Below are 27,439 nucleotides of genomic sequence, written 5' to 3'. Positions count from 1 at the left end.
AGCCTCCCCCCACCCCCCAGGCCCGGGTGCGGTCCTACTCCATGCTCAGCACTGCCGAAGATGCCTGGGCACTGTCCATTCTGCCGCACGTAAAACATGTATGGAATCTGAATGCTTCTAATACTAAACAATACTACACTAAGGTACTCTCTTTTTAAACATTTTTAGAGAAAAGAGTGATAGATTTACACTGCCAGGGAGGGAGGGAGGGAGAGAGAGAGAGAAAGAAAGAGACAGCACTCCCATGCACTGATTCCCAAATGCCCACAACAGCCGGGCCGGAGCCTAAGCATTGAGCAGGGACACATCCACATCTCACACCCTGGGCAGGAACCAAGCAGGTGAGCCCTCACTGCCTCGCAGAGTCTGCGCTGGCAGCATGCTAGAACTGAGAGCTGTGCGGACGTTCACGTCGCTCCTGGCTCATCTCCTATGTCCTTGGAGGAGGATAAGAGCTTCCCTAAAAGCAATATCTAGTAATAACCCAAACCTGCTTACCGCGGCTGCATTCCATACAGGAAGTCATGCCCTCACAAGGCCTGCGTGGGCAGAAGCAGGTCCGCAGCCATGTCCAATACTCAGGAGGCGCTGGCCTCACTGTGAACACTGGGGCAGTGTCCACTACACGGTGTGGGACCTGGACGAGGAGACGCCCACCTCCGACACTGCTAACTGCTGTCACTGCCACAACTACCCAATAAAAGAAAAATAAAATTTCCCTGTCCTATTTTTATTCTCTCTTCCTCCATGAAAACGCCTTGTTATTTATGATGTTCTGTTTAAATCTTCTGTTTTTTATTTTTATTTTGTTATTCGTATTAAAATAAATTTCCTTTCATGTTCACTATTTTATATCTCTAATATTTTAATTCAATAGAATTATACCAACTTAAAAAGTTGTAATAACGAAAAAAGCAAATATTTGTTTCATTGCATATTTATCTTTATTACAGAATAGAGCTATATAATGGGATATATTATAATATCCCTATAATAACGTGACAAAAACTCATTTAAGTAACACATGTATTGAATACCTCCTATGGATAAGACTTCAGAAGACACAAAGGCCAGTAGTATAAATATTTATGTTTCTATTCTGCAAGAGATATAAACAACAATAATGCAAAGTGCTAACTGCTGTAATGACCTCTCAGTGCCTAGAAAAGATTTGTCACAATAGGACTGCTTGCTAGGAGCGGATTTATGGGTAGATTTTAGAAGCCACTGACTTGTGCTGAGGATTCCAATGGCGGTGACCCATTGCTGGGCCCTGAGAGCTGAGCAAAAAGGCTTCAGGTGGTGAAGAGAAGACCAGCGGTCTCCAGAGAGGCCCGGCAGGTGGCAGGGCCCACGGTGGGGCGTGGCCGACAGGTGTGATAGCCGGTCTCTCCAGCTCTCCTATTATCTCCCTGCCTGGACTACATGGCCCAGCTCCCATGAGCCTGGGGGTGCACGTCTCACACCCCAAACCACAGGAATGCCTTCTTCCAGAAAGTCCACCTTTCTCTCATTTCCACTCGTCCATTCTGAACAATAGCCTGAGTCCCCAGGCCTTCAAGATGGTACTGCAACGTCCTATTCTCAGCAGTTCTGCACACACCAGACTCAGCTGGTGTCAGCCCCCTGGGCTATCACCATTACAATGCCCTGCACGAGCTGCTGTCCACATCTCCCTTACTCAGCCTTCACAGGCTGTATGCTTATAGCACTTAACCAACTCACCTACGTTATCCAATCTGTCGGTGAACAACTGTTGTTAATACTCTTAAAGTCCACTTTATTTCTATAGAATTAAAACCAGTACCGTTCCCTCTTTCATCTCTGGGTCAATTATTCAAAGCATCTCTCCCAGTCTTTCCAGCTAACTTTTTATCTCTGATGTTCTTAAAAAAAAAAAACTCTCAGTTTTATTAGTTTTCTCTATCATTTTTCTATTTTCAATTTTGTCTCTGTTCTAATCGTTGCTATTTCCTTCAATCTTGCAGCTTAGCGTTTAGTTAATTCTTTCTCTGCTTCTTCTTTTTCTAGATCTAGTAAAATCAGGTGGTCGAGTTGACATCTTTCTTCATTTAGTGTCGCTCCCCGTCTTCATGGAGGAACGACACAGGACCCTGCGCTGTTCTTTTGTCTGCTCGGCCCTCCCCAGGTTTGCTGCTGGTTCTTCCCGGGTTGGCTACCGTCCCTTCCACCTCCGTGGAAGGGCGGTTCCCCCTGCCACTTTCCCCACTTCCGCGGGGGAGCGGCACAGCGCCGGCCGGCTCTCTCGGGGGCTGCCCAGGTGTTCCTTCAGCTAGATGTTCCCCTTAGATGTTCCTGGTGCATGTTGTCTCTCTCCTCCTTTATAGTCCTCTTCCACCAATCCCAACTCGGCTGCCCACACACCGAGTACGCTGCTCTCCTCCAATCAGGAGCAGGATCAGCTCCTGGAGGTCATCACTCAAGTTGGCAAGAGGCAGCTGCGTAGAAGCTGTTTTCTCCTCTCCCAGCGCCATATTGTGGGAGAGCAGATGCATAGAATAAGTCTTAATTCCAGTAACTTAGTCTAGTCCGGGTTGCTCCCCACAATTTAGATCAGCTTCAGGCAGGTATAAATTTCCCTCACAGCACTGCTTTTGCTGCATCCATTAAGGTTTGACATGGTGTGTTTCTATATTCATTTGCTTTTATATATTTTCTAACTTCTCTTGTGAGTTATTCTTCAACCCACTTGTTTAAGACTGGGCTGAATGGCGCAGTGGTGTAGCAGATAAAGCTGCCACCTGCAGTGTCAGCATCCCACATGGGCACCAGTTCAAGTCCTGTCTGCTGCACTTCCCATCCAGCTCTCTGCTATGGCCTGGGAATGCAGTAGAAGATGGCCCAAGTCCTGGGGCCCCTGCACCCTCATGGGAGACCTGGAGGAAGCTCCTGGCTCCTGGCTCCTGGCTCTGGATCAGCACAACTCCAGCCATTGCAGACAATTGGGGAGTGAACCAGTGAATGGAAGACACCTCCCCACCCCACCCCGCCTCTGCCTCTCTGTAACTCTACCTTTCAAATAAATAAATAAGTAAATAAATCTTAAAAAAAAAAAAAAAGAAGAGATTGGACTGACTTCCACGTTTGTGGACTTTCTACTTTTCCCTCTGCTGGTATTTCACCTTTATGATCAGAAAAGATTTCTCATGATTGCAATTCTTTCAAGTTTATTAATACTTGTTTGTGGCTAACACACAGGTTCTCCTGGAGAATTTTCAATGTGCACTTGAGAAAAATATGTATTGTGCTGCTTTGGAAAGGAAAAGGCATGTTCTATACAGGTCTTCTTGGTCTACAGTATTTCAATTCTTCTATTTCCTTATTGAGTGTCTGGCTGCTCTATTCATTATTGAAAGTTGAGGTACTTAAGATCCCTAATATTATTATAGAGGTATCTATGTCTGTCTTTTTTTTTAATAAATCTTTTTTTTTTTTTTTTTTGACAGAGTGGATAGTGAGAGAGAGACAGAGAGAAAGGTCTTCCTTTTGCCGTTGGTTCACCCTCCAATGGCCGCCGCGGCCGGCACACCACGCTGATCTGAAGCCAGGAGCCAGGTGCTTCTCCTGGTCTCCCATGGGGTGCAGGGCCCAAGCACTTGGACCATCCTCCACTGCCTTCCCAGGCCACAGCAGAGAGCTGGCCTGGAAGAGGGGCAGCCGGGACAGAATCCGGCGCCCTGACCAGGACTAGAACCCGGTGTGCCGGCGCCGCTAGGTGGAGGATCAGCCTATTGAGCCGTGGCGTTGGCCTATGTCTTCCTTTAATTCTGTAGTTTCTCCATAGATTTAGGAACTCTGGCATTTGGTACACATGTTCGTAACTGGTATATCATCTTGGTGATTTGACTCTTTCATCTTTATAAAATGCCTCTGTCTCTTCTAAGATTTTCTAATTTAAAATGTATTTAATCAGGGCTGGTGCTGTGGCATAGTAGGTTAAGCCTCCACCAACAGTGCCAGCATCCCATATGGGCACCAGTTTGAGTACCAGCTGCTTCACTTTCAATCCAGCTCTCTGCTGTGGTCTGGGAAAGCAGTAGAAGGTGGCCCAAGTGCTTGGGCCCCTGCACCCACGTGGGAGACCTAGAGGAAGCTTCTGGCTTTGGATCAATCCAGCTCCGGCCACTGCGGCCACCTGGGGAGTGAACCAGCGGCTGAACACCTCTCTCTGCATCTGTAACCCTGCCTCTCAAATTAATAAATAAATCTTCAAAACATTTAATCAGACATCCAGAAATCTCTTAATTTTTCTCATTTTTCAAGGTATGGTTTTGCCCAATAGAATTCTTGGTTGACAATTTTTCCTTTCAGTACTTGAAACATCTGTGTCATCCACTGCCTTCTGCTCCCTAAGGCCTCTGATGAGAATCCCGCGTATGTGACGAGTCACTTTTCTCTTGCCGCATTCCACGCTTGCCTTGGCTTTGGCTAGAAGGTTGGGCCTGCTGCATCCATCCTACTTGAGTCCACTAAGGCTGTCTGTCGTATTGACACGTCCATGTCTCTCCTCAAATGTGGAGAGTTTTGACCACTGTTTCTTCTGGTAATGCTTCTGCCCTTTCTCTACTCACTCTTGAGACTTCCACAATGCGCACATTGATCATCTCGATCCACCTGAGGGATCTCATAAATCTTAGATCCTGCTCACTCTTCCTTCCATTCCTCAGATTCAATAATACCAGATGACCGATCTACAAGTTTACTGAGCCTGCCTCCTGCATGTTTAGGTCTGCTGTTAAATCCAGATAGCTAATCTTTCAACTCAGTTGTTATATATTTCAGGTCAAAATTTTCTGATGCTTTTGTAATTTCTATCTTTTTTGCATTTTTATGAAAATCTGCTTAGCCCCTCTACAGTTACCATGGTATTTGATTATATTCTATTTGATTATATAGATTATATATATATTTGATTATACTTCTATTCTGCAGCTGGGGAGTCATCAAACTCTTCGTGTTCCTGTATCCCAGGTCACCTTACTAAGGTGATTAACCAGGTGTCCTGCGTCCCCGTTCTCCTCAACAGCCTCTGTTCTCTGCACCTCCATTTCCTCCTGAGATCACCTGAGATTCCCACGCCCACTTTGCTGCTCCTCAAGGCTTCCACCTCAGTGCCATCCGCTCTTGTCGCCTGTTCTGTATGAACAACATGTTTTATACTTCATCGATCTCAAACTCCGACTTCATTTCCTGAGCCATATCGTTCTCACCTCCTACCTCCTGCTCCCCACCCACCAGCAATATCCACTCCAGACCCTGAGACCCTCTCCAAGCAGGAGCTCCGCTCGCTGCATCTGACTCCGTCTCCAAACTGCAACCTGCAATAAGACGTTTCAGTTTTTGTCTGTTTTAATGCCACCAAACATCACCCATTTCGTCCGAGTTAATTCCAAGCCATTAAGAGAACAAATAATGTCTCTGCATTGACTGGTCGCTGACTGCGTCCACTGAAGAAGTCTGGTAGGATACCTGTGCATCTCTGTGACCTCCAGCCATAGTTCTCTGCTCTCTCTGAAATATAATTTCCATATCACAGGTTATCCAATTTTTTTCTATTTCCTTAATTATTCATATCCATCTTTGTCCCAATGGTTTTACCTGTTTCTTAAAAAAATATATTTTCATTTTATTTGAAAGACAAAGAGGAAAATCTTCCTTCTACTGGTTCAGTTACCAAATGCCTGCAACTGCTAGGACTGGGACAGGTGGAAGCCAAGAGCCCAGACTCATCCAGGTCTCCCACATGGTGGCAAGAACCAAAATACTTGAGCCACCACCTGCTGCCTCTCAGGGCATGCGTAAGCAAGAAGCTGGAGGGAAAAGCAGAAAAGCTAGGACTTGACCAGGCACTTGGCATGGGATAAGGGGGTCCCACAAAGCAACTTAACTGCTGTGCCAAGTGTGCATCCCGACTCTTCAGAGGTCATAGCCAGCTGGCATGAAATCGTGCGACTTTCCTCTGCAATGCCGTGTTTCCTCCCCCCACCCCGCCCCCGTGTCATGGGAAGACATTCTCCCCTTTTCAAAATAAATCCATGCATTCAGATCCTTTCTCTGCCTCTTTCTAGGTCTCGAGCCATTAATTTCCTTCCTCTCGATTGTTCAAAACATGCCTCTCATTGCACGGCCTATCACGACCTACCATTGCTCCTTATTTCACCCCAAGCACCTGTACGCGCATATGCACACAGCCTGCTTCTCCTCTCCCCCCTGTTCACAGCCACACTTCTACAAAGCAAAGTCTGTTTAGTTTCCCAGGTCCTCCACACAATTCTGTGCCTCATCCCTCTGCTCTTCTTCCCACCCCTGCAGCTCTGCCAAACTTGCCCTCTGCAGGTCACCAGCCAAGTCCCTGCCGGCTCACTCTTCCGGGGACTCTGCCATCAATCATCATTTTTCTTGCCCTGCTGTTTGACTGCTGCCCCTCCTGGCCTCTGGGCCAAGGTCTCCCCACCTCAAGGGCTGCAGCTCCGTGTCCACTTCCCAGGGTCCTGTCTGTCGCCCCCCTCCTTTGTGTCTTTACCCAACCCATGGAAGATCTCGCGTACCGGCCACCTTAATCATTCGTTATTAAGGTTAGCGTTAAGGTTACTCATAAATGTTCTACTGAACTGTCGCATCCATTTTCCTGAGTCCTACTGCACATTCTCGTCTATGTGTGTGAACTGAACCAGCAGCTGCGACCCTGCACCGATCACCTGCCCCCTGTGAAGACATCACTTCTCCTGACATTTCTCATAATGCCACCAGGACTGAAAGGGAAGTCACTCAATCTAAAGAGCTCAGATTTCCATCTCTGGCTCTCAGAGGCGTTCCTATCCCCGCCTCAGTGCCCCGGCCTTCCTCCCTATCTACCTGAACTTCTGCATTTTTTCCTCCAGATTTACCCTGGCCCTGCCTGCGTTATCTCCGTGAGCAGCATCCTTCCAGCAGGCCGACCACTGCCCCCAGCCCTCCCCAACTGCAACACGGCTTCCAGATCCTTCCTTTTAAATATCACTTTGCTCATGTTGTTCCTGTTCCCAAATGTCGGTAAACCACCTATTGACTATCGAAGCCCACCATCCCCGCCCTGTCAGTCAAGGCCACGCAGAATCTGACCTCAAACAACCGTTCCTGAGAGCTCAAAAATGCTATCTCCGACTCAATAACGAGGTCAAACTGCGCTTGAATGCAGCCTAAACCTGCACCGAGACTTCTCTTGCTAAGACCCAGACGACTTCCTGCCATCGACTAAACGTCTGCCCACCCTCCACGGGCCACACTGCTGATGCCCACAAGTGCCTTCTTGGTCTGAAGTCCCAGTCATGAAGATGCTCGTCAAACCAGGACCCCCATGCTCCACGTGCCCACAGCCACACCTGGCAGGGGGGCGTCTGAACATCAGCTTTCTGATCAGTGAAGTGGGTGAACTGGCCTACTGCACAAAATGGATATGCAAATTAAATGAGACCATGCTTATGAAATGCCTAATGAAATGTCTGGTACATTTTGGACACTTTAAGGAATGTCACTTTGTGACCCTACTCTGGATGACTGTATACTTCCTTTGTGCTTCCCGTAGCCACGGTTTCCATTTTTATGTTATCCATCCTCATATTAAAATAATCGCAGTGCCACACGAAATCACATTTATTTTACTAAAAAATTGGTATATACGGGAAACAGCTATGGAAAAATGAGGTAAGGTTGAAGTAAAGTGATAATGTATTAGAGTTATTGTTTATATTGATTTTATGTGAATTAATGCTTCCCCAAATGTATTTTTGAATAAACTATGAGGGCTATTGCCTGCTGTTGCTTTTACCTCTCCTTCCTTTAAGAAACTGAATTAATTTGATAAATTATAAGTTATCCCACCAAAGAGAAACAAAGATCCCCTTAAACCAACACATTTACTCTGCATTCCAGAAATGGACCTGTGCCATTTAGCAAAATCAGAACGCGTAGGTAATGAATCAGGGACTGACACAGATAACTGATGAGCTGAGGGCTCCCCATCACTCAGAGCCTGACAGACCCCTTCCCAGGGACCAAGCGGAAGGGTGGTCCATGTTCTCTACTCCAGTATTCCACCCACAGGAGCCCAGCAAGTGGAATTATCTTGCTTTTGTAATACACTGAGGTTCAGAATGAAATAGCTTTAGGAGAGAATTCTCAGTCGCCTTTCATTCCCCTCATCTTACAGATGAGGTCAAGATCCAAGAAGGTAAAGACCCTTAACGTGCGTGTGTCTGTGGAGGCAGAGGGCGCCTACACCTTGTTACGTGTTCACAGACGGACGGCTGCCCCCTGGGGACTTCCCACTGCCCGGAGCTCTTCCCAGGGTCAAAGCCTTCTCTGCTTTGTGGGCAGTAACAGTACCGTATTGTCGCCAGTCCGCAGCAGGGGGCAAATGCCGCCAGAGCACAAGGTTGTTGAGGTGATTCACGCAGGAAGGCAGGGAGTGGAAGCTCTTCTGATTGTACCACACCTGGAAAAGAAAGACTTCGTGGCTCTCACGGAACTAGTTCCCGCGACTGGTCTGGGGCGCAGGGAGTGCGGGCGTCAATTTGTTTGGACGGCGCCTAACACAGGACGCAAAGTGACACTCCTGCCTGGCTGGCAGTGCGCAGCCAATCCTGCCTGCTAATTTTATATTTATCTCAAGCATATAATTTACAGCTAAAAATAGATTAATTTTTCCCAGAACAAATGTGAATGTTGCTCTATAATTACATTCTCAAAGGGAAAGGGGAACGGAAGCCCATCATTTTTTGCTTTCTTCATTGGTAAGCTAATGAAATTTGACCGGCAAATTAAAAGTGTGGTAGATGATCAGAAAAAATGATAACTCCCAAATTAATAACCGAACATGGAACATTATTTCTCAAAATAAATTGGGCTGAACATGTGTTGAGTGTGGAGAATAAAGTTGCCTGTCTGTCAGGGCAAGGAGAGAAAGATTATATTATTAAGATGGGATCACAAGTACCACACAACGCACTACTCGAATCATCAGCCTCTATATTTCAAAATGTCACTGTCTTAAAGAAAAATTAAAAAATATATACGGTTTGGGAAGCTGGTGTCTAATAGCAAATCAGTTAGTGCTTTTTGATCTTCATTCTGCAGAATGAAAAGCCGGCTGCCCCGGCCACCGCTGTGCCTTCTAACAGACAATGCGCGGGAACCCAGGACAGCCACACCGAGGAGCCTCGTGACTTCTCGCCAAGTCTGTGAGAAGTCAGGACGCAAGCCTGTTGGCTTCCAAGCCTGTTTCCCTTCCCCGGCCATACGACAGCTGATTCTTTTCAACCAGGGTCCTGCGTGGCAGACTGTGTTCATGGAAACAGTTTAGTAAAATATTGCTCAAGTGGTTAAAAAACAAGAACAAAGCGCCGTGAACAAGACAGCGTTCTCCCACTCTTCCTCAGCCCACTCCATGCAGCAGTTCACACGAAGGCCCCCGTCTGCCACACCACTCACCACTTTTTTCTTAGGTTCACAGAGAAATCCTTGCCAGGTCCTCTTTAACTCTAAGGGAAAGGGATGCTGTGGGAGACCTACAAACCACAGAGCCCAGGACGCTCTGCGTGGCCAAAGCTGTGTCCAGTTAGAGTAGAACTGTGTGACCAAAGATCTAGAACAACGTGGGGACCCAGTCCTCCAGGGCACACTGAAGTGGGACTTCCTGAGGACGTCGACCTGCAGAGTCACCTGCAGAGCTCGGAGCACGCGTCAGAGGAGAGTCCACCTCTGCACACTACTTCCTCAGAGCTCCGCACTCCACCTCTGCACACTGCACGAAGGTTCACTCCCACAGAGCTCTGCACTCCACCTCTGCACACTGCACGAAGGTTCACTTCCACAGAGCTCCGCACTCCACCTCTGCACACTGCACGAAGACTCACTTCCACAGAGCTCCGCACTCCACCTCTGCACACTGCACGAAGACTCACTTCCACAGAGCTCCGCACTCCACCTCTGCACACTGCACGAAGACTCACTTCCACAGAGCTCCGCACTCCACCTCTGCACACTGCACGAAGACTCACTTCCACAGAGCTCCACACTCCACCTCTGCACACTGCACGAAGACTCACTTCCACAGAGCTCCGCACTCCACCTCTGCACACTGCACGAAGACTCACTCCCACAGAGCTCCACACTCCACCTCTGCACACTGCACGAAGGTTCACTCCCACAGAGCTCCGCACTCCACCTCTGCACACTGCACGAAGGTTCACTCCCACAGAGCTCCGCACTCCACCTCTGCACACTGCACGAAGGTTCACTCCCACAGAGCTCTGCACTCCACCTCTGCACACTGCACGAAGGTTCACTCCCACAGAGCTCTGCACTCCACCTCTGCACACTGCACGAAGGTTCACTCCCACAGAGCTCTGCACTCCACCTCTGCACACTGCACGAAGGTTCACTCCCACAGAGCTCCGCACTCCACCTCTGCACACTGCACGAAGACTCACTTCCACAGAGCTCCGCACTCCACCTCTGCACACTGCACGAAGACTCACTTCCACAGAGCTCCGCACTCCACCTCTGCACACTGCACGAAGACTCACTTCCACAGAGCTCCACACTCCACCTCTGCACACTGCACGAAGACTCACTCCCACAGAGCTCCACACTCCACCTCTGCACACTGCACGAAGACTCACTTCCACAGAGCTCTGCACTCCACCTCTGCACACTGCACGAAGACTCACTTCCACAGAGCTCCGCACTCCACCTCTGCACACTGCAGGAAGGTTCACTCCCACAGAGCTCTGCACTCCACCTCTGCACACTAGACAAAGACTCACTCCCACAGAGCTCCGCACTCCACCTCTGCACACTGCACGAAGGTTCACTCCCACAGAGCTCCACACTCCACCTCTGCACACTAGACAAAGATTCACTTCCACAGAGCTCCACACTCCACCTCTGCACACTGCACGAAGGTTCACTCCCACAGAGCTCCACACTCCACCTCTGCACACTGCACGAAGGTTCACTTCCACAGAGCTCTGCACTCCACCCCCAGGGCCACCCTTCCAACCGGCCGGCCACACAGGCCCCAGCCGCGCTTCTGGAAGGATTCCTTTGAAGTCGAGGGCAGGCGAATGGAGCAGAAAGCCCACCGCCCATGGAAGCTGGCACACCTGTGTTCTTCACCCTTTTGTAGCCACACCCTTCGCCACGTGGCTGTCACTCCCTTCCGCTCTGTGCTCAGCCACGTCATATGCTCTGGCCAACAGACGGTGACGCAGCAGAGGTTTGAAAACGTCATGCCCATTCTTGAGCTGCTGTGGCCACAGGGGCACGGCCGGGTAGACTGCTGGAGGATAAGACATAGGAGCAGGGCTGAGCCCGCCCTCTAGGGAATTCTTACGATTTCTACTCTGAATACAAGCTGTGCTTTCTCACAAAAGCAGGACTTGATCCCCTTGACGCAGGCTCCAGTCCCCACCTCCTCCCAGCTCAGCGTGGTCATCCAGATGCATGCCTTGCACTCCCCGCCAGCCAGCGACATCCAGCCTGCTTGGCTGACCCCACACGGGCTGTGCAGACTTGGAGCAGTCGCTCTAAACCCGCTAATTAGACCTCCCTGAGGGAAACCTGCCTGGTTAACACCTTGAACTCCAAAAAAATGTGTTGGCCCATTAGAGACCACCCCCACCCCACCCCGCCCATGCTGGGTGTTCTGTGTATCCCCTAGGACCTGTAAGTAATAAAATCCTCATTTCCATCTTGCATCTATCCTAATCATGGAAAAGGCCATCTCCATCCTAAACATATGGGCCCCCATCATCATCCTAGGTGACACCAGCAGCCAGCCAACCACACACACGATCACCCCCAGCTAAGACCAGCCCAGTGCAGCCCGTGGGAGCAGACACCCCAGACTCACGAGATAACCGAGCTCTATGCTGAATGCTCTGCGGTCATTACTGTGACAGAGCTTTGCTGTGGTGCAGATAACTGAGAACAACCGGCACTGGTGCAGGCGGTGCTATGACAAAGTGGGAACAGCTGGCATCGGCTTTGAGCTCCACAAGCAGGAGCTAAAGGGACAATTCAAGGAATCTGGAAAAACGGATGAGAAAAACCGTAGGAAATTGGAAAAATGGTAAGAAAAAATACTGTGGGCAACCAAAAAAGTGCTGACCTGCATTGCACAGTGTCAGATCACTGGGTAAAACTGTCACAGGTACACCTGACCTGGGTGTGGAGAGCCCTGGCAAACTGCCGAGCCCTGGCCTTGGAGCAGAGGCCAAGTGGAGAGTACAGCTGTGAGTGTTTTGTTGAGGACATGGAAAGAGGCCTGGAACCGTAGGGCCATTGCCTCACAAAGCCCAGACATCCTCTGAGCTTGACTTTGGAGAATTTACACAGGCCCTAAAATTCACTCCAGAGACAGCAGCTGTCCCAACCAGAATCCCAGGATGGCCTATGGACCTGGAACATAAACACACGGCCTAGGGGGCTCTGCAGGGAGCTGCTGGGAGAAGCACCACCGGACCTGGCTGAGTGTAGCAAACATGCTTGAGAGCCCAGCTTCCTGCAGGCGGGAAGCAGGCCGAGCGGTTGTCCAAAGACAGGTTTCCAGGGTCTGCTCACAGACACGCTGAGGGGGACGGGACAGGACGGGGCAGTTACGGCCCACTGCAGAGGGTGGGTAAGGAGAGGTGCCCAGGCTCGAGCTAAGGAGCCTGGCTCACAGTCAGGGGGCCCAAACGCTCAGGACCTAACCACGGGTGCTGTCCGTGCCGCTGTTGGCGTGCAGTTACACAGAATTACTCTGAAAACAAATTATTGATTCAGAGTTCCAAGGAACAGAGCTTAAAACGTCCGTCAGCTGCCTTCCAGCTCCTCTGCGAAAGTCTTTACGAGAGGAAGTTCACAGGTTCTTCAAGTTGGAAAGGAGTTTAGTGATGATCTTAAAATTTAGGATTTAGCAGACTTCAAAGACATCCGTCTTTCCTTCCTCCCTTCCTTCCTCCCGAGAGCGGTTTCCTAGAACTGTACCGTGTTCCAGAAATAAGTTGTGGGATTTCTTCCCTGCTGGCCCCTAAGTCAGAAAGCGCTAAAGTCCCATTAGTGACATAGAAAGCTCACCTGATTTTTGGAACATCTCGGGCCATCTCAGAACAGCCCTGCTCAGGAACCGAGGGCTAAGCGTCACCCAGGGACCGTCTCTCCACGGGAGAGCAGCACGCACACGGAGCTGCAAGAGGGGCCGTGCATTTGGCTTTTCATCTGAAGTGTACACATTCTAAAGGATGTTTTGATTCAATAAGCTAAACACCAGAGATGTGAGTGAAATAACTCCTAGAGGTTCCGAGGGAGACATCTGTGAGCGTAAGGAGACATTCGTTAAGCAGATCCGCATGCAGATGTCCCATCTCCCCCAGAAGGACTGAAAATCACCCATCTAAGCCCCGAAGGAAAGGCCGCTCACTCATCACTGAGAAAGCCACTGACGGACACGGTGTCCACCACTGCAGCCTGCAGTCCACGTCTGGGGCAACAGAGGGTCACACACAGCCCCTGCCCCGTGCACCCCACTGTAGTGTCAGATGTCCTGGCTTCCTGGCAAGAGCTCAGTCCCTGACAGGCCCAGGAAGACTCTTGCCTGCCTCTGACTGCCAGCGAGCACGTCAGACCCCAGAAACCACCACCCACGTCGGGGCAGAAGACAGATCTGACGAGAGCAGCAGGGAGGGAAACGCGACTCCCTGGCCCCCGTCACTGAGCGAGAGGCCGTGCCCGGACATCGGCGAGCAGAGACACGGCCGTCCACTCTACCTAGCAGCTCAGGGGTCCGGACAGACTAGAGGAGTGAACAGATTCCTTACACATATTAGGGTTAGTGCAGTTATGGCCACATAATGCATTCCAAGATAAGCCAGCAAAGGTGTGCAAACCAGGTTATTGGTCTAACAAGCTATGAATGGTGATGTCACGCTGTACGTCTTCTCCCATGGCTGCCTCTAAAGAAAGAGACTTAAATCTCAGCTGAAGAGGGAAGACCACTAAACCTTCTCAGGGAAGGTGATGTGAGGGGACTTAGAACTGTCACCAGGGGCTACACTGCGGGCATGACTGTGACGTTGTGAAGTGCAGCTGTTAAGTCTCCTTCAGGGATTATGTCATGAGCGACCTGCGAGAACCTTCATTCTACCGAGTCAACCTCCAACAGGCACAACCCTGATGCTGCCAAGGGTCTCCCTATCCACACAAGCCAGGGACGGCCCCACTGCGGAGCACAGGGGCCTCCCCCGGCAGTTCTTTGTTTACTCTTTACTTATCTGAGAGGCACAGAGACAGACATACACAGTTCCCATCCACCCCTCGAACGCCCGCAGCAGCCAGAACTGGCTAGGATGAGACCAGGAGCTGGGAACTCAATCCAGGTCTCCCACGTGGGTGGCTGGGGCCCAGCTCCTTTGAGCCACCACCTCTGCCTCCCGGGCTCCCAGTAGCAGACAGCTGTCATCAGAAATGGAACCAAGACCCAAACCCAAGCAGCCTGATACAGGACGCAGGCCTGCCAGGCAGCATCTTAGCTGCTAAGCCAAACACCCCGCCTTGTTTTACTTGGTCAATGATGAGATTATGAGCAGACAACCCCCCGCCTATGCACACACCATAGACAGACACGCCTCCCAGTCACTTCCGCACGGTGCCTCACGGAGCTCACTCGCCCTCCGCCCACTGTCTCCTCTTTTCTAAGTTCTTACTTAGACACCACACTGGTGCCCCGGCGTGGAGACAGGAAGCTCGGAAGCTTTTGTGTGTCCCTGTTTTAAGGTTATGTGACTTCCTCTTGGAAAAAGCTGTGTCTTTCCACACGGCTGCATCCTCTCGTGGGCAGAGGCGTCGTTCCTCTATCCCGTCCTCGTTTGCGCACCCTGGGGAAGCCTCCTTCTGTCATTCTAGGGGGGTGGTTCCTAGTCCGACAGGGGTGGTCCTGGCAGGACCTGCAAACCGAGGGCCCTGACCAGTGGCCCCAGGAAACTGCTACTGTCTTTACTCTGTCCATCCAGGTTCAGGTTACATATGGAGGAAGCTCCTCGGCTGCCAGGAAACCTGCTGACGGCTCCATCCGCGGCGCCTGTGGCTACCTCTAAAAACCGCTGGCCTCTCATTTGCTTTAGCGCTAGGGGCGAAATCCTGTCTGAACAAAAGCAGTAACTTATTGGCTCTGTGTCCACACGGTCTTGATAAAAACAATTCATTTTGTCTTTCTTTTTATTTTTATTTTATTTTATTTTTTGATAGGCAGAGTGGACAGTGAGAGACAGAGACAGAGAGAAAGGTCTTCCTTTGCCGTTGGTTCACCCTCCAGTGGCCACCACGGCCGGTGCGCTGCGGCCGGCGCACCACGCTGATCCGATGGCAGGAGCCAGGTGCTTCTCCTGGTCTCCCATGGGGTGCAGGGCCCAAGCTCTTGGGCCATCCTCCACTGCACTCCTGGGCCACAGCAGAGAGCTGGCCTGGAAGAGGGGCAACCGGGACAGAACCCGGCGCCCCAACTGGGACTAGAACCCGGTGTGCCGGCGCCGCAAGGCGGAGGATTAGCCTAGTGAGCCGCAGCCCAGGCCTCATTTTGTCTTTCAAGGGAATCTTTTTCCCCAATTAGTCTTGATGCTCACACAGAGAGGCTGGGATTGCATCTGGATCTTGGATACGGGGTTTCCCCGAACACTTCCCAACAGAAGGGGAAGACAAGACCCACTGTTACCTTCGCCAGAGTCTCCGACTTGGATGTGCTTGCGTTCGCAGCCTCAGCTTTGCCGGGCAGGCGCACTCCGAAGGACCAGCCGCCGAGCCTGTCAACAGCAAGCAGGTGTCAGCCCTTGGGCCAGGGCGTTCGTCACCAAGCACACTGGCCACATGGTCTTAGGACAGAAGGCTGGGCACGGCTGTCAGACACCCAGGCCCTCCCCGGGTTACTGGGCAAGTCTGACCGAGGCTGACCACATGATGCCGTGCGCTCTCAGAGGCCACCTGACCAGGAAGCAGATGCCCCGTAAGGACGGCTGATCATCGGCTCTCCGCTCTCGTCACGGGTCACGGCCCCTACAAACCCTCTCCCGAGAATCCGTGGGTCGTGGTCTTCCCCACACTTGGCTCTTTCATCCTCCACTCTCATCTCGCCGGCTCAGGCGTGTGGGGTGCTCCTTCTGAGTTCTCCCAGCATCCAACATCCCCACCAACTGTGCCAGTTACCAAACGGGTTTCAACAGTGTATTTGCTAGCTTATCCTTCGTGCAACTCTGCAAGGTTTTCTTGGATGGGAATTTTATCTTTTATCTCTCTGCTGCTGTGAGTTGTATAGTATCTGACGCCTACTAGGCTTCCAAAGTAGCTGACATTAGAAACAAAGGCACCACTAAACTGTCGCAGCAGGTGTACGGTGACCCTGGGCTCAAGTCTCAGCTTTGCTTCCGCTTCCAGCTTCCTGATGGGAGGCAGCAGGTGACGGCTCAAGAGTTGAGAGCCAGCCACCCATGTGGGAGACCTGGATGGAGTTCCCGGCTCCTGGTTTCAGCCTGGCCCCAGCACCAGCTGTATTTGGAGACTGAACCAGTGAACAGAAGATCCATATCTCTTTCTATCTCTGCCTTTCACATAAATAAATTTAATTTTTAAAATTCCTTTTTAAAAGTAATCATTAAAAAATCAACTATTTCCCATTTTCCAGATAGGCAGAGATGGAAGAGTGGTTTTGCACCACAGAGGCCCCACCCTCACCAAAAACCGAGGCAGAGGAAGATGGACACATTCCTCTCGGATGCCCAGAACTCACCGGCCCCACAGCCAGACGTGCACTGACCGCCTTCTGTGTGCTCACACTATCCTGACTCATGAGCTCCCTCCTTTGTCTAGAAAGGAAACCCAGGGATTTGGGGTTGTTAGGTAGGAAGTCAGAAATGAGCTTCTGTGTGTGACAAAGGCCTAAGGCATTGACACCCAGGTCCAGCATCCGCAGCTCAGAGTCATCCTGACAACCTTCCAGGGGCAGCCCAGTATCTGCACTTCAGACCTCCTGCCCCTTCTACCCGATAACCATCCTTCCTCTAACCAGGGCGACGCCAGCCAGGCTTCCCCCGTCTGATAACTTCAGGGGGAAACTCAGAAAGGAATTTTTCGTATTTACATCCAAAAAGACCCACCCCCTTAAAAACCCCCAGCCTCAACCAGACTGCGCGCTCAGCCCTCTGCTTCTCTGCTGAGCCGCCCGCCTGGCCTGGCCAGGTGTACTCTCTCCACTCAACCATGTAACCTCGCTCCTCCCGAGTCTGAGCGACTGGCGCTCTCTCTCAGGTCCTGTCTGGAGAGGTGCCCAGCTGTTCTTACGCATGTCCCTACGCTAATAAACCTTGCTATTTGCTTTCCCTGCTCTCTGTCTCACACCTGAATTCTTTCTTGTGTGAAGACAAGAACCCTTGCTCTCTCCGGTAACAGGGTCACACTGAAAGATATCAACACAACATGGAGCAGAGAAGAGAGGCAGGCAGACGACCTGGGGGTGGGGGTGGGGGTGTCCAGGAGGGCCGTGGTAGACTTGCCCGGCACAGGGGAGGAGGAGACGGGCGAAGGGCAGAGGCTGTTGCAGGCAACGCAGACTCCCCCGCGGGATGCCTGCACGTGAAGCGACATAACGCGTTCGGGGGACTTTGGGAAGTTAACAATCTGACAAATGTGATTGAGAGTTAAAGCAACGGGAAGTGCTCATTCCCACCGCCCTCATCTGGTTCGTCCCCTCAGGGCTCAAGGAAACTCGTCGGAAAATAAAAGTTTCCCCCAGATCGCCTAAGAGCAAGTTTACGACACCAGTGGTACCCGGGTCCTCATCCTGGAAGCCGCATAGTAGAGGGAATTCTAAAAGAAGACTATTATTTCATTACGCTGTTAACTTATCTGCTCGTATTCCCTAAAGCAATAAAGCCTCTTCTGGCTCCCCAGCTCCTACCACTGACGGAATCTCAATTGATATGATTTCCCTGGTGCAAGTCGGTGGTGAGGAATCTGATTAAGGCCCACGCGTGCCTCTGGAATTTTTATGAGCTCCAAGGTTAGTGTCAGACTTCAGAGAGTTTATGAGCATTAGCATTTGAAACGAGGCATTTCCCGGAATACAGTCGACCTCCCCTACCCCCGGGTTCTGCAGCTGTGGATCCAGCCCAGGGCAGAAAGCATTCAGGAAAAGATGTCCGCACTGAACCCCTACAGGCGCTGCCTTCTTCTTGCTGTTCCCTAAACCAGTCCAACCCAGGGCTCACATCACGCTGGGTGTCACAAGCAATGCAGAGATGATGCAGTATATGTGCGAGGGGGCAGGCCTTAGGTCCAGCATTGAGATGCGCTTGGGATGCAGAGTCGCGACTCCGCTTCAGTGATGGCTTCCTGCTAGGCCACACTCAGCAGGTCACGGTGCCAGTGCTGGGTCCCTGCCACTCATGCAAGAGAACTGGATTAAGCCTGGGGCTCCTGGCTTTGACCCGACCCAACCACGGCAGCTATAGGCATTTGGGTTGTGAATCAGCAGATGAGGGCATGAGTCTGCTGTCTTGTTTCTCTGCCTGTCACATAAATAAAAATGCAAAGTGTACAGGAGGATATGTGTAGGCTATACGCAAATATTATACCTTTTTACATGAGGAATGTGAGCGCCTGGGTGGGCCCTGGGGCCACTTGCCCTCGGCTACTGAGGAGTGCGGGAAGGACAGCTGTGAACCCACCTGGGTGTATCAGATGGCAGCAGCAGGTACTCCTCCACGTCAGTGCCCGAGAGGTTCAGCAGGGTGTGGCCCAGGCCGCTGGTCAGGTAGGGCGCCCCTGCACTGCTGTTGGGACACCTCTGTCATTGTTTCCAGAGACAGGAAAACGAAACAGATTCGTAATTCACACACACAGGTTCACTGACAGGATTTTAAATACAACGCGAGTTTCCACAGCTTTCCATTTGTAATAAATTATCTGCAGCGCGTTCTATGCTCTGACTGCTAAAATCCCGTGGGGCCCCCCAACGCGGGCGCATCACAGCAGAGTTCCACCACAGCCCCCACAACCAGGCAGACCGAGGACGTCACACCCCTTAGTGGACGTAAGCTTGGGCAGATTCCTAAGAACCAGAAAGGGAGACGGGTTTTGCTGGGGAGAGCTGACCACCGAGGGGCCTGCAGGAGAGCAGGGCAGCCAGGAGGGGGGCAGGAGGGTTCCAACGGGAGCCTCTCTCCTAAGGGCCTGTAGTGAAAGCACACAGCTCCCCACCCCCACACACACACACACAACACATCAGCATGCTACACCTGCAGTGGGTGGGGAGGGCAGGCAGGAGGAGCCTCTCTCCTAAGGGCCTGGAGTGAAAGCACACAGCTCCCCCCGCCCCCTGACTCATCAGCATGCTACACCTGCAGTGGGTGGGGAGGGTCCCCAGCAGGGCGGGAAGCGGTGGGCCACACCACGCCAGCCGGCAGTCACACGTGTCCTGCCACACCAGGGCTCAGACTTAACGTTCTTTGTTTCTGCCTGGTCAGACCTGGGACAAGTCATAAATGAAAACAGGAGCAGACTCAGCCCCAGAACCTGCTTTCTCATTCACGAGATGGAGACACAGACATTCTCACCAAGTGCATGGCGTCGTGGTGGGTCCAGCTGTGCACGAAAGAACAAGGGCCACAGAGGAAGGGTTAGGGGCGAGGGCTTCCACAGGTCATGGGTAAGCTAAATCCAAAGATAAGTCTGTTTGGTAAAACAAACTTGGTGGTCAAAAAAATATTCTGAAATCCAAGCCTAAGTTTCTTACAATTTGCATTTTCCAAGAAAGTGTTGAAAAACCCTCATATGCGTGAATTATAATTTTCGGCACCAAAATAAACTATCCTTTAATTCCACTGTTTATTAACTTTCTGAAGTTCCCTTATATCCATTGAGGGTATTATTCTTGGGTTCTTGATGGAAAGGCTTGGAGGAATATAAAATTAATACTCATTGTAAATCACAATTCAGCCCATGCCCCACGTGTGGACTCTGAAGCAGCTGGACCCAGGATGGGTGCCGGAGGCTGAGGATGGTGGCAGCGAGGGAGGCCCTGGTCAAAGGACACAAACGTCAGGGATACAGGAGGACGGAGTGCATGAGTGCCACGCACAGCTCAGCGGCTGTGAACGCCCACGAGAGTAGCGTCTTGGAGCTTTCCCCACAAGTAAATGATAAGTAGTGCACTGCTAAATAGCTCGATTTGGCCGTTCTGTCATGTATACACCCAGAAAAACATCACGTTGCACTCCACAAACATACATAGCTCCTACTTGCCGGAGAATGCGAACAAATCAGTGAAACTCACTTATCTCACTGGCAGGTTAGCGTTACTTTTAAAGTTTTCACGCCCCTAGTCTTTCTCTCTCCAGCTCACCTTCCCACTGCCTCAAGACATAGCTCGCTGAAATGTTCATTTACACGACTCAATGTTGAAAACTTCAAATTCTCATCAAGAACTCAAACTCTGGGTCGGTGTTGTGGCACAGTGGGTTAAGCCCCTGCCTGTTATGTTGGCATCCCATATGGGCACCAGTTCGAGTCCTGGCTCATCCACTTCTGATCCAGCTCCCTGCTAAAACACTTGGGAGAGTAGTGGAACATGGCCCAAGTACTTGGAGCCCTGCTATGTAGGAGACCCTGTTGAAGTTATGAGCTCCTGGCTTTGGCTTAGTTCAGACCTGGCTATTGTGGCCATCTGGGGAGTGACCCAGCAAATGGAAAGTTGGTCTCTCTCTAATTCTGCCTTTCAAAATAAACTTCTTAAAAAAAGAACCAAACTTACTAATCTCTGCCTCTAATGCTTACTCACTCAGTTCTCCACAAATGTGCCCTCTAGAGTAAGATAAATAATGAACCCCAGAGATATCAGGTCCTCATCACTAGACTGTAAGTGCTTCCTCCATGGCTAAGACTCTGTAGATGCTATTAAGTTACGGGTCTCAAGATAGGGGGTCGCCCTCGATGTGAGGCTGAGCTCAGAAGCCACCATATGAATCCCTAGCCTGCAAGATGGAGGCATAACTCCCATGTAGTACTGTTCACAGCGGAACCAACCTAAGCGCCTGTCAGATGAGTGCAGAGGGGAATGTGGTCTATATCGTGTGATAGAAGACTGTCCGGCTGAAAAATGAAGGATGCTCTACCATTTGCAGAATAGACGGGACTGGAAGACATTATGTTAATTAAGTCAGGCAGGAAAACAAAGACCACATGTTCTTTCTCATATACGGAAGCTAAGGGAAGAAAGTTGATGGAAACGTAGAATAGGGATTCCTAAACGTAGGAAGGGTAGGAGGAGAGGGGAGAGAGGGAGGTTGGATCATGGGTGCCGACGCACACAGAGGGACCAGGTTCTTGCATCCTCAGCACAGCAGGGCGACTGTCATTCACGACGACACTTTATGGTTATGAAGAGAAGGGAGGAGCTCAGGACCTGCCAACACAAAGTCACACTCAGGAGAAGAAAGTGTTGTTGACCTTCGTCAGCTCTGCGTGTGACGCGTGTTTACTGAGGAGTCACATGGTACTCAGGAAGCATGTGCCATAATCATAGCAAGATGGAGCCCGGGCGGAGAGGGAAGAGCAGGAGGCAGAAAACTGGAGTGACGTGGCCACAAGCCCCGGAAGCCAACACAGCTGGAGGAGGCAGGGAGTGGACTCTGTTTCAGAACCTTGGAGAGCGCACCTGGAGCCCATCCTGGTGATACTCCACACTACTGCTCTCCAGGACCATGTGAGAACAAATCCTCGGTTTTTAGGTCATGGTGTGTAGCGATTTATTACAGCAGACCCAAAGAGGAGTGTGCCCTCCACTCACTCTGCTTCTAGCAGCTTGCTCCTGACTGTGTGGCTGTGGTCACATCCTGGCTGCCACCTACAGGAGCTCAGGCCTGCCTGTTCTTTAGGGCCAGTTCAGTTCTCCTCCCCCCCAGAGCCTTCTTACCTGAGTTCTTTCCCACTGCTGCCTTTGCCCTCACAACTGCTTGGTGGGTTTGGAGAGAGTCCGTTGTCTTTGACAAAAATAGGAGGAAAGACCCGGGGCTTCAGGGCAGCACACGTGAATGTGAGATGGAGAAATGGTTTGTCTTCTGAACACCTGGTTTCCTGGACTTGATGTGACCACTCAGAATCAGAGAGCTGGCCACGGGCAACTGGTCCCCCCAAAGCAAACTCTGAAGTGGCCACGGCACGAGCCCCCTCAACCTGTCCTGGAGAGCAACCCCACCCTCAGACTTACTGATTCCACCTCAACTCCCTCGCTCCTGATTTCTAACTGGTAAACCAGCCTTTCTCAAAGTGTGCCCAAAAGCGCATGTGGGTCTCACCAACACACAAAAAGATCTATTAAATAACGTGTAGAAGACGCTGGATCCTCTCCTCCCCCACAGCCAATTCCCATTGTCACATAATTGCTAAGGGATCCACTGACCGCTACCTCATCCAGCTTTTCTGAAAGCTCTTGGTGACGGAACTGTATCACATGAAGCTGTTTGCATAGGTGTCACACTGAAGCCTCAGCATTCATATGAGATGCAGTGCACGGAGGAGCATAGACCTCAACCATTCTGATGTTTATTCATTTATCCCTTAACCGCTGACCCCAATCCAATCCCAATAGACCGTAGCTGGGCAAATAAAACCCACTGCTGTAACAGAATGACCAAAGGAGTATGGAGCAAAATTTAGAAATTCACAATGGAATGGAAGAAAGAGTACAGAGAAAAATAATTTGTCCAACAGCTTGAGCAAAAGGAGCAAAAGCCGGCAGTCGGTGCAGAGGAGCAGAGAGGGCAGCTGAGCCTCCTGACCCTGGCAAAGGGAGCGTGGTCACCCCTTCTCTCGGTCAACCACTGCTGCGCGCAGCGCGGGTGCCCTGCCTTGCACTCCCTTACATGGACACTTCTCATCCGGGGCAAGGACGCAGACCAGGCCGCCCAGAGCAGCTCTCTGAGTCACTCAACTAGGAAGGGGAAAGCATCCCATGGGCCACTAACCCGAAAGGCTGGAAACACACTCTCCATGGCCACTCCTGCCAGGCATCCTCATTAGCTCAGTACTTGTTTCTTTCTGCAAATTAGGTTTGTCATGTTAGCTTATTGATTATGGCTGACATGACTCTACCTTTTATTGATTAGCTCTCGAGAGTTCCTTTGAGATCAGTTCCGATTGGTTTTCCAAGTAAATTTTAGTTGTTCTCCAACATAGAGCAGAGAGCTAGGGCCCCGCCTTCAACAAGGGCACCCCTACCTCCCCACGTTTTTATGAATCCGCCACACTCAGAAGCATTGGCTTGTGGCACCCCGGCTCTTCCTAGCGCCTCTCAGAAGTCAAAAATAGGACAAGAGCCTCGAAGTCACCTGCCTCAAAGTGCAGGACATTTCCCTCAAAGGGAAAACTCGAGCTTCTCCATCCTTAACGAAGAAGATGCACCTGTGTAGCAAATGCCACCAGAGCTGCCCACCAAGGGTCAGAGCTGCCCATCAAGGGTCAGTGCTGCCCACCAAGGGTCAGAGCTGCCCACCAAGGGTCAGTGCTGCCCACCAAGGGTCAGAGCCACCCATCAAGGGTCAGAGCTGCCCATCAAGGGTCAGAGCTGCCCACCAAGGGTCAGAGCCGCCCACCAAGGGTCAGAGCCGCCCACCAAGGGTCAGTGCTGCCCACCAAGGGTCAGAGCCGCCCACCAAGGGTCAGAGCCGCCCACCAAGGGTCAGTGCTGCCCACTAAGGGTCAGAGCCGCCCACCAAGGGTCAGTGCCGCCCACCAAGGGTCAGAGCTGCCCACCAAGGGTAGGAGCTGCCCATCAAGGGTCAGAGCTGCCCACCAAGGGTCAGAGCTGCCCACCAACGGTCAGAGCTGCCCACAAAGGGTCAGAGCTGCCCACCAAGGGTCAGAGCTGCCCATCAAGGGTCAGAGCCGCCCACCAAGGGTCAGAGCTGCCCATCAAGGGTCAGAGCTGCCCACCAAGGGTCAGAGCCGCCCATCAAGGGTCAGAGCTGCCCACCAAGGGTCAGTGCTGCCCACCAAGGGTCAGAGCCGCCCACCAAGGGTCAGAGCTGCCCACCAAGGGTCACAGCTGCCCATCAAGGGTCAGAGCCGCCCACCAAGGGTCAGAGCCGCCCACCAAGGGTCAGAGCTGCCCACCAAGGGTCAGAGCCGCCCACCAAGGGTCAGGCCTGGATGTGGGGACTCCGGCCTCTGCACCGCAGCGCGTGGTGCACGTGCTGACTTCTGGTGGTGGAAATTTTCTCAGAAACAGCTCATCAGGTCGGAAAGACTCGGGGGCGAACGTGAAGACTTTGTCGGTAGAGCAGTCACTTTTGTCACTCAGGGCTTAGCCTTTAAAGGATCACAACTGTTGCAGAAACCTACCAGGCAGCCACAGGAGTCCTGGAATTCTGGGTGGGAAAAGAGATCCCGGCGCCAGCACGAGGAATTCCTCCTAGAAATCAGAGGGGATGGGGTGATCATTCTGATGACAGAGCTGTTGCATTTCTATGGAAGGCAGCTCTGCGCAAACAGAACACAGCTCGGGGTTATCACTCCTCCCGCCAGGAAGACAGCCTGCGGAGCTGCTTCCACAGGGTGAGTCCTCCACCTAGATGCGGCTCCGGCACTGATGGTTCCCTGGCGGGACACGTGTTCCCGGCTCCCAGTGTGGGAAGTGCCACCAGGACCCCCGGAACATGCACAGGGATCCCAGTCCCAGAACCAGTACCCAGAAGCACTTAATAAACCCATCAAGCTGCTCATCTCCCCCCAGCCTGACACAGTAACTTAATCATCACTTAAAGAAAAACAACTGGAGCCGGCACTGTGGAGGTGGAGGTTAAGTTGCTGCCTGTGACTGGCATCCCACGTAAGTGCTGGTTCAAGTCCCAGCTGCTCCACTCCCAATCCAGCTCCCTGCTTATGGCTTGGGAAAAGCAACAGAGGATGGCCCTAGTGCTTCAGCCCCTGCACCCAACATGGAAGACCTGGAAGAAGCTCCTGGCTTCAACCTGGCCCAGCACTGGCCGTGTAGCCATCTGGGTAGTGAACCAGCAGACGAAAGATCTCTCTTGGTCCCTCTCTCTCTGTAGCCCTGTCTTTAAAAAAGAGAGGAGGAGGGAGATCATGCTAAACTTCCACTCTGAAGAGCGGCCACACCCTGGAGACAGACACGAACCTCCTCGCAGCAGTGGGGGAAGCTTTACCTAGTTTGCTCCTAGTTCATTGACCTCGTGGGTTTCGCACTTAAATTTTTTTCTGATGTTTGTCAACCAAATCTGCTTTACTGATGATAATTATTCTTAACTACCAAAAACACTGACAGCGAATACAGGAGACTCTTGGACTGAATGACAGACCCTACAGCTGGATATTTTTGCCAAAATCCTCTCTAGCCTCGTTTTCTGAAAGGGCAAGTAGCTTGTAAGCAGCAGGCAGCTGGTCCAGCTTCACCTCCCGGCGGGGCCTCCACGCTCTGAACGCCACCTCTGTGTGCTGAAGAAGTCCAGGCTAGGGAGAAGAAACTCGGCAGACGTGCGCACTTGGCCCAGCAGTTAAGACACCATGAAGATGAGCACATTCCACGGAGGAACGGCTGGGCTCCGTATCCAACTCCATCTCCCGATTCCACTTCCTGCTAAAGCTGCCAGACACAGGCAGACAGCGGTGATGACTCCACTCCTGGGAGAACTGGATCGAGTCCTGGGCTCCTGGCTGCAGCAACAGCTACTGCATGCATCCGGGGAGTGGACTGGTGGGTAGCAGCCCTCTGTGTGTCTCTCTGCCTCTCACATAAAAAACATACAACTTTCCATTTCTCTTAACCAGGCTGGGGAAGCGTAATTCACTTGCTAATTCCTGAATATCAGAAATGACTTAAACACTCATCCAGGACTGCTTCCACAGCTGGGTAGCTTACAGGGCCTCTAGTTTGCATCTGAAAACTTAGCATGGAAACAGTATCTAAGGGAATAATCCAATCAGACCACTTAGCACCGGCATGCTCTTTTTGCTTCAGGCGCTCACCTTGGACAATGGTTGGTTGGCACACACCACGATTCCATGCATTAGTCTTTGAAAAGTTAGCCCTCCCCTCCTGCTGCCCTAGACAGCTGCACAGGGCCCGAGCCAGCATCCACCAGGCTTTAGCTCTTCCAGCATCTCACAGCCTCCAACAACTTTTGTGTTCAAAGACTCGCTAGGAATCTGGGAGACTTGCAACTCACAGAGGAGGTGTTGCGTTAGGAACCAGACTCTGCTGCGCACACCTCCTCCAAACTCGAGGGATCTGCACACGTGCTCTGACCTCGCCCAGCATTTCCTTCCTCTTCCGCAGGCCACCCTCGCCAAGGTGCTGTCCCGGGCGCAGTGAGCCCTGCGCACAGGCACGGCTTCGTGGGGTCTAGAAATGCCGGGTTAAGCAGCTGTCCCAGTGCGGGGACATCCACACTCAGACCCTGCTGTCTCTGGCCTAAAGAGGACGGGCGCTCCCTCTGGGGCCACTCGGCCTCCTCTTCCTGAAACTAGGAGCAGAGCAATGGCCGCAGAGGCAGAGGCAGGCGCAGCAGGCAGCCCAGCTCACACCGCCCACAGTGAGGGAGCTGAGACTTTCCCACGGCTGCCTGGTCAGGACCTGTGTTCTCACCCCTGCACCCCAATGCCTGCACACACACCCTCTATACTTCTGACCCTTGACCTCCACTTGCCTCTGTATAGGCTCCTCGGAGAGAGGCTATTACCAGCCATGAGATGCTCCAAGCATCTCACCTACTGAGCACTCTTTAAGAACCTTCTCAATGTTCCTGAGCTCTGGAAACATCGGGCCACAAAGGTGAGGGATCACAGGGCCACAACCCAACAGGATAACGGTCTACTGAAAATCATGAAAACAGGGGCCAGTGTTACAGCATGGCAGGTAAAGCTGATGCCTACAATGCTGGCATCCCATCCGGGCGCCGGTTTGTCCCGCCTGCTTGACTTCCACTCCAGCTCCCTGCTAATGGTCTGGGAAAGGAGCGGAAGACGGCCCAAGTGCTGACCCTGCACCCACGTGGGAGACCTGGATGAAGCTTCTGGCTCCTGGCTTCAGATCTGACTGTTGCGGCCACTTGAGGAGTGAATCAGCAGATGGAAGAGCGTGCGCTCGCTCGCTCTCTCCTTCTCTGTAACTTTTTTTTAGATTATTTATTTAGTTAGTTGACAGGTAGAGTTACAGACAATGAGAAAGAGACAGAGAGAAAAGTCTTCCTTCCGTTGGTTCACCCCCCAAATGCCTTCAATGGCCGGAGCTACATCAATCCGAAGTCAGGAGATAGGTGCTTCTTCTGGGTCTCCCATGTGGGTGCAGGGGCGCAAGCACTTGGACCATCTTCCACTGCTTTCCCAGGCCACAGCA

At 51.6% G+C, this 27,439-nt stretch overlaps 1 protein-coding gene across 1 annotated transcript in view; it reads right to left on the bottom strand.

Moving 5' to 3' along the window:
- Positions 1–27,439, bottom strand: part of LOC103345127 (ATP-binding cassette sub-family A member 13) — a 302,255-nt gene that overhangs the window by 117,206 nt on the left and 157,610 nt on the right. Inside the window, exons 29-32 of the mRNA XM_089315631.1 lie at positions 24,427–24,496; positions 18,756–18,874; positions 15,752–15,839; positions 8,386–8,494 (exon numbers count right to left, since the gene is read on the bottom strand). Of these exons, the coding sequence (XP_089171757.1) occupies positions 8,386–8,494; positions 15,752–15,839; positions 18,756–18,874; positions 24,427–24,496 (386 nt within the window). The remainder of the gene's footprint in view (positions 1–8,385; positions 8,495–15,751; positions 15,840–18,755; positions 18,875–24,426; positions 24,497–27,439) is intronic.

The sequence above is a fragment of the Oryctolagus cuniculus genome, chromosome 16, assembly GCF_051225735.1.
Source record: "Oryctolagus cuniculus isolate XC-2025 breed Fujian yellow rabbit chromosome 16, ASM5122573v1, whole genome shotgun sequence".
NCBI classification, from domain to species: domain Eukaryota; kingdom Metazoa; phylum Chordata; class Mammalia; order Lagomorpha; family Leporidae; genus Oryctolagus; species Oryctolagus cuniculus.
The sequence above is the reverse complement of the archived record's forward strand: the minus strand, read 5'-3'. Positions and strand labels throughout refer to the sequence as shown.